The 7,131-nt window shown below is 32.9% G+C and overlaps 1 protein-coding gene across 3 annotated transcripts; it reads right to left on the minus strand.

Annotated features, from left to right (window-relative positions):
• Positions 1–2,784: 2,784 nt before the first annotated feature.
• Positions 2,785–6,865, minus strand: LOC113861219 (protein NSP-INTERACTING KINASE 1-like). 3 transcript variants are annotated; one of them, XM_027493894.1, is made up of 12 exons: positions 6,580–6,865; positions 6,322–6,489; positions 6,079–6,211; positions 5,876–5,947; positions 5,631–5,774; positions 5,460–5,531; positions 5,284–5,343; positions 5,080–5,177; positions 4,783–4,932; positions 4,323–4,664; positions 3,634–4,013; positions 3,037–3,429 (listed from the first exon to the last, which is right to left on the minus strand). In XM_027493894.1, the coding sequence occupies exons 2-12, from the start codon at positions 6,419–6,421 to the stop codon at positions 3,109–3,111; spliced, it is 1,872 nt and encodes a 623-aa protein (XP_027349695.1). In that variant the 5' UTR covers positions 6,422–6,489; positions 6,580–6,865; the 3' UTR covers positions 3,037–3,108. The 3 variants fall into 3 exon arrangements, with proteins under 3 accessions (XP_027349694.1, XP_027349695.1, XP_027349696.1); XM_027493893.1 differs by having other exon boundaries at positions 2,785–3,429; positions 6,322–6,865; XM_027493895.1 differs by having other exon boundaries at positions 5,460–5,537; positions 5,634–5,774; positions 6,322–6,865.
• Positions 6,866–7,131: the final 266 nt, after the last annotated feature.

Below are 7,131 nucleotides of genomic sequence, written 5' to 3' on the forward strand. Positions count from 1 at the left end.
GCCTTAACTTTGAAAGAAATAAAAAAAAATTGATTAGATAATGAAGGGTATAATGAAGATAAGCACTGACAAATTTGTAGGCTTAAGACAATGAAGATATGCATGGTCATAGTGTAGACGTGACATGAAATTACAAAGACCCTTTTGATTATGATACCTACATACAGCTGAGTCGTTGTGAGGACAAAACATGTGGCTCAAAAGTGATAGGAAATGTTAAGAAACGTGGAAGGTTACCTTAGTTTCTGAATTAATGGCTTTATAATCCAACATAAAATGAGAACCTCACACCAATACCAACCATATATATTGAATCCACTTTTCCCTCACAGCATGAGAAATAGATTTGGTAGCAATTTTGAGATTATGGCTAGTCACTATCTACCTCCTTCCCTGTCCCATACCAATGCCCCCAACCCCACAAATTGAAGGCCAAAAGAAAATCATAAATACAAAAAGAAGAAAATAAAGAATTGTATTAGGTAGAGTATACTGGTCAATTCCATTTAGTTATGTAAAGACTTCTTTCTATTTGAATAATAGTTCTGATTATTTTATTTTTATTGCGAATAATATTAGTATATGAAGCATTATTATTGTTTTCATTTGCTCGTTTTAGTTTCGGCCAGCATACAGGCTCTTTATTTTTTGGGGTAAGTAATTCCATTTAGTTTTGGTGTGTACTTTTTGCACTGCCTTTTTTTTAATTTACATTATTTTTTTGAAAAAAATTGTGAAATGTATTAATCATTTATTCATTTTTAAAAAAATTAAAAGTAATTTCCAAAATTTAATTTTTAAAAGTGAAAAAAACCTTTTTTTTAAACCTGATATTGGCAAAAACTAAAAATGGTGGCCCATTTCCGAACGTGAACGGGTTACTAGTTGGCAAAATTATTAGTAGAATGACCTCAGTTCTGGACATGAGGCCCAGAAAAGGCCCTGGGCCAGGCCATTCATATAAATGAAAATCTACGACATTGAAAATTCTAAGAATCAAGGAGAGATATTGTCAATGCTAACAATAGTCAATAGAATAATTAAAAATAGAGAAAAAAAAAAAGATAGAAAATGAATGCCAAAAAAGTTGGTATAAAATATAAGTCTAAATTTTGTTACAATCAAATAATTTTTTTATATAAAGAATTAGTAAACAGTGGTTGATGTTTCATGGTTCTCCCCATTGATAAAGAAGAGCTATTAATTATTTAAGTCAAAAGTTTGTGTATGGATTTATCTATTTTAGATTGAAAACAATTTATAATCAATATCTTATTAAAAGAACTTCTGAAAAAAAAATGCATTAGAGTAAAAGGCATGAATATAATAGTAAAATGGATCCATCACAACCTGCATTGAAAAATAAGCCACAACTATTGAAACCCTAATTTAACTCACTCTCATCATTAGCTTGGTTAAACAGCTCTTAACAATATTAATATCGTATCTTATTATTCTCTTAATTTAAAATAAAAAGCAGAACTATTTAAATTTTGATGGTAGGAAAAGAGGTAACGAGGTATACCACTGATGCCACTCTTTATTTGGAAAGAATGATCACTTCAAAAATGATCTTAGCCATGAACGGAGGACCATTGAACCTTCCCATGGGACAGAAAAATGGATCAGCTACCAAACAGAAAGGAACACTGCACCTTTCCTTGGGACACTTAAAAGTGGATCACATCTTCATAAACATGGATTATGATCGTGTGTTATTATTATTAATCTAGTTTGAATTTTAAAATTGGGATGTATGACTCAACTTGCAACACATAAAGCTAAAAACATCGTAAATAACCATAGTAAATTTTGAGGTTAGGTTCTTGATTTGTTCATTCTAATCAACCTCTGTATCCTTTCCATCCGGGGCATTTGAATGCATCTTGCTAGCAAAATTTGATTGACTATATAGTGAGAATGGTTTAAATGAAATAATAATGAGTTAAACGTATATTTTAGATAAGAGAAATTCTAAATACATACTTTTTATTATTAGTTAAAATTTACTAAAAATTACTAAATTATGTGAATTTCATGTCTCATTTAATAAGTTCAACTCATAATTTCTAATGAATTTTAACTAATAATATATAATGTATAAAGAAGAATGTATTGTTAGCAATTTTCTTTGGACATAAAAGAATGCTCCTAATATATTTTTTGAATATAATATTTAATATATATTTTATATATTTGTAATTTTTTTAAAATTAAAATAAATTTTAAAATTAATCAATTTATGACATAAACAGTTTAATTTTTAAAACAAATTGATCAATTACAAGTAACATGTTAAAAGTTGTGTTTAAAAAAGGGTATTACTATCTTTTCTTTTTAGATATATAACAATGTCATGTTCTAGTAGAGAAAAGTTTGTTGCTTTGTACAGGGACATGGCTAATTTCTGAAAGGATTCACAAATTGGAAAGTAGTATAGTTCATATGAACAAAAATATTGTGTCTGATGAAAATAAGAGGTTTTAATTCCGTTTATGCTTGGACTTTGTCTTCACTTATAAAAGAAAAGGACACCTTTGACCTTATTGTATCCAAGGTAGTAAATAATGAATATTTTAGTTATTAATGCTTAATTTTTACGCTTATGCAGTTAATTCAATTTTGACATTTAACAAAACGTGCATGGACAATCATATCCTTGTTCTATTACTATTTGCAGTTGAAATAAGTCGTATAACCAATTAAAATTACAATTGAAATAAGGGGAAAGAATGAAATAAAGAGCAACAAAAGTAACAATTTTTTGTAGAGCTTGAGATGTAACAATGAAAAAGAAAAGGCAACTGATTTGATCATTGTTCATACAAGCACAGGATGTTTCTCTGCAAAACCAATACAGGCTTCATTCATCTTTAATATTACAAAATTTGCATTACAAAATTAACATTCAACGAATCAGATTCTGTACATTTGAAAGTAAACATTACCAAAGCCATTTTCAGCTTTGATAGATCTCTATCATACAACATTATAATCTTCAAGGGATTTGTAATAAAGATTCAACTATCATATGCTCTTCAATTTCATATGCTTTCTTTAAAAATACTTTAAAAACAAAAGTAAAAATGTACTAACTAACTAGACAATTCACCTTGGTCCTGAGAGTTCCATGGCTTGGACTAACAATAAAGAGTCATCAGTAAGATCAGAATACCTATCTGATGAAGATGACTCATGAGGTTTACACTTTGTATTGTCAACTCTTTGAGAAGCTTCCCATCTTTCTGCTAGCCCATCACCTTCAAGCATGCGTACCACTTCAGACATTTTAGGCCTATGGCCTGGAAGATACTGAGTACACAAGAGTGCCACTTGAACCATTTCCTCAAGCTCAATCCTGTCATAATTGTTCTTGAGATCCTTGTCCACTAGCATTTCAAGCTTTTTCTCCAAATGAATTTTCCTTACCTGAATATCAACAATATGAATACTTAATATTATTTTTTATATAGGAAAGTTTAGGTGAGTTGAGTCATGGGGACTTATTAGGGTTAAGCATGCCTCAAGACTCAAAAAGTGCTTACAGAAGTACTTACAGATCATTGAATACCCTAGTATTTGATTTGTGATAAGGTGGAAATAATTATAATGAATAAAAGGAAACAAACTTACCCAATCAAGTATGGCTCCTTTATTGTTAGCTGATTTTCCAAATTCAAGAGCCCTTAGGCCTGTGATCAGTTCAAGGAGGAGAATGCCAAATCCAAATACATCAGTCTTCTCAGAGGATTGTCCTGTGGATAGATACTCTGGGGCAATGTGCCCCACAGTGCCTCTCACTGCCGTTGTGACATGTGACTCTTGGTGATCCAAAAGCTTTGCCAACCCAAAATCTCCAACTACAGCTTCACAATAGTCATCAAGCAATATGTTGGCAGCTTTCACATCCCTGTGGATTATCTTTGGATCACACTGCTCATGAAGGTACAGTAGTCCCCTTGCTGCTCCTAAAGCAATATGCTTCCTTGTGCCCCAATCCAGGACTGGCTTACCTGACAATCACCAATTTGATGTCAGAATCAGTCCTATTGGATTTGAGAAAACGTTTTCCATTTTCATTTCATGTTTTCACAAGTAATATAAAATGTCACCATATTTTCACTTTGTTTCAAAATATAAGTTACACTAAAAAAAATAATTATTACACAAATCTTTAAAAATAGCAATAGGAAAAAAAGTAAAAACAATGCGACAGTGTTACAACTATCTATGAAGGCAGGATAGAAACCAAAACGTTTTCCAAATTAAACATTAAACTAGGTAGTCTAAATTTGAATATGAAATTTTACAACTGAGCTTACCTTTGAGACGAGAAGCAACACTGCCATTAGACATGAATGGATAAACTAGAAGCCTTTCTGTTGGTGTCATACAAAATCCATACAGCCTTAGGAGGTTTCGGTGCACTGCGAGGCTGATCATTTCAACTTCAGTTTGAAATTGAATCTCTCCTCCAGTGGCATTGCCATCTTTAAGCCTTTTGACAGCTACAAGAGTCCCATCAGGGAGAACTCCTTTGTAGACATTTCCAAAACCACCCTTTCCAAGTATGTTTTTGCTGCTGAAGTTGTTAGTAGCAATCTGGAGTTCTCTGAATTGGAACCTCTTCAAGTTTCCAAGGTACACTTCTTCATGATGCCGATCTGAAACAGTTAGTAATAGGTCATAAATTGGTGGAACTATACCATACTTGAACTAAAATTGTTAACATATGTTGCACATGAACATTTTTGTATTTAAAGGTTGTTAATTGGAAAGTACCTTTAACATCAAAGAATGCTTGTTGATTATGCTTGTGCCTCCACCAAAGAACAAGTCCAAAACCAAGAACTATGAGGCAGAGGCATCCCAGACTCAAGCCAAAGGCAATGGCCATTTTATGAGTTTTTGGTCTGCCTGATGATAAAGCACCTGGGGAAGCAAAGATTTTGCTGTCAGCATCAAAACAATGACTATGCAGAGCAGAATATATCAGAGTACAGTTACATGGAAAGGTGACAAAGACATGAATGAGAAATCAATTTAAAAAAAACATGAGCAACACTGACAAGATCTTACCTTCAGTGTTGTTTAAGTTCATGGACATAGGCATCAGTGTCATCCCATGACAGTTTGGTTCTTTTCCTGTGGCACAAACAAGGGGGTTTCCAACAATGCTGAAAAAAAAAAAAAAAGAGGAATGTGAGTAATCTATCAGTTAGTCAATTTTATGTTTTGCAGCCAAACAAATGCACACACATCACAGAAAGAGAAAAAAATTACCTGAATGATTTGGCCAAAATTCTTGGCACTGGGCCACTGAGATTGTTGTAGGACAAATCACTGAATTATTAATCACAAGACAAGAAAACAACTTTAGGAATAGAAAAATTCAAAAATTATAAACTGAATTAATGCATAAGATTCAGTTACACAAAAGATAAGTTCATGTGTATTACAGAAAAGCAAGTTGTGTCATGTTAGCCAGTGACTCTGGGCATTCACCAACAAGACTGTTATTATTGAGCCTCCTGAAACAATTTTAGTAACATTTTATCATTAGACATCTCAGATTGACACTGAAAATAGCTTCAACTCAATATTCCAAATATTAGCTCATATATGCTTACAGGTATTGAAGGCTTCTCAGGTGACCAAGAGAAGGAGGAATTTCCCCACTGAAGAAGTTGTTGGAGAGATCCAGAGTCTGAAGCTTAGGAAGTTTTCCTAGCTCTGCAGGGATTGGTCCAGTTATGTTGTTATTTTGCAGAAGCCTGAAAAGTAGCCAAGAACATCCATCTTAGCAAACAAGAATCATCCATGCTGAGAGAGACACTGAAAGTAGAAAATTGCGTAGTGCTTTGTGATTACTTACACAATCTGAAGGTTGGTTAAGTTGCCTATGCTTGGAGATAGGGTGCCAGACAAACTTTGACTGGGAGTACCACTGCACCAAGCAACACCAGTTTAATCAAACTGTTAAAAACAATTTGAAGTTCAAAATGGTACTGCTTCTGAGTGTTCAAACTTCAAAACATTCTTATTTTCAACTTCAATTAGAAGATTGAAAAGACTTACAGGCCAATGACCAGGTTTTCAGAAGAACATGTGACCATAGTCCAACTACATGGATCAACTGCATCCCCATCCCAGTTATCTAGAACACCATGTGGATCGTCTAGAGAACCTTTTATGCCCATCAAAGCTTGCACTGCATTAAGAGAGAGAAAAATAGAGACCCAATTCAAAACTCTACATATTGAACTGATATTAAAACAATGAATAGATAAGCGGCAAGGAAGAACAAAATTTCTAGTGTACCTTCAAAGTTTACTCCTTTAGGAGAAAGCAAAGCATTTGCATAGCTCCAAAACAAAAAGAAAGCAAAACTGAGAAGAGCTGTTCCTCTTGGAGACCCCATTGAATTGGAATTTCCAAGAACCAGACACAAGTACTTGTTGAGAGTTGAGTTGAAACTTCTAACTGTAACTGATAAAGATGTTTAATTTGAAACGTTAAGAGTTCTCAAATGGGTGTTCTTTCTTCACTGTGATGTTCAAAATAAGAAAAGAAACTCACTTCCTTCTTTCCATGCTAGAATCTCATTCACCGAAAAATCTTGTGTCAGACCAAAGGAAAAACAAAAAAGACGTGTTTTTAGACAGCATAAAGGGAACTAGCATGCCTGTCACTGAGTCAGGAAGCTATAAACAAAATATTATATGATGGACTTAATCTTATAACAACCAATGAATGAACCAATTGAAGGTAAAAATAATCTGAGTGACATATATGTCAGGGAGAGAATGGGAAATTCACTGGTGCTTTCATCATGCACATGCACTTAAAGTAGAAACAAGTTTTCATGAAATTATATATGCATTAGCACAGTAATAGATAAAGAAAAAAAAAAGGATTTTATTAGTGAACATTTAATTTAGAATAAAAAGAATGATACCATAGTGCTTTATTCCTTTTTGGGCGAAAAGAACCAAAATTCTTTATATTATATTCAATAGCAGTTAGAGTATCTGATTGCCAAATAGATGGGTATTTTTCCTTCTATTTTGTAGAATTTTCCAAAATTGTCATGAGTTAATCTAGATGAAGAATGAAATGGATTATGCTTAC

The sequence above is a fragment of the Abrus precatorius genome, unplaced genomic scaffold (genome assembly GCF_003935025.1).
Source record: "Abrus precatorius isolate BTA unplaced genomic scaffold, Abrus_2018 Scaffold3, whole genome shotgun sequence".
NCBI lineage: Eukaryota > Viridiplantae > Streptophyta > Magnoliopsida > Fabales > Fabaceae > Abrus > Abrus precatorius.

Bases quoted from the DNA above. Each gene is read 5' to 3' on its own strand.
- LOC113861219 (XM_027493895.1), bottom strand. From the start codon at position 6,421: ATGGGGTCTCCAAGAGGAACAGCTCTTCTCAGTTTTGCTTTCTTTTTG. The intron at 4,665-4,782 runs GTACTTTCCAAT...TAACTGTTTCAG, and splicing joins AGCATTCTTTGATGTTAAAG to ATCGGCATCATGAAGAAGTG. The intron at 3,430-3,633 runs GTAAGTTTGTTT...GTTGATATTCAG, and splicing joins AAGGAGCCATACTTGATTGG to GTAAGGAAAATTCATTTGGA.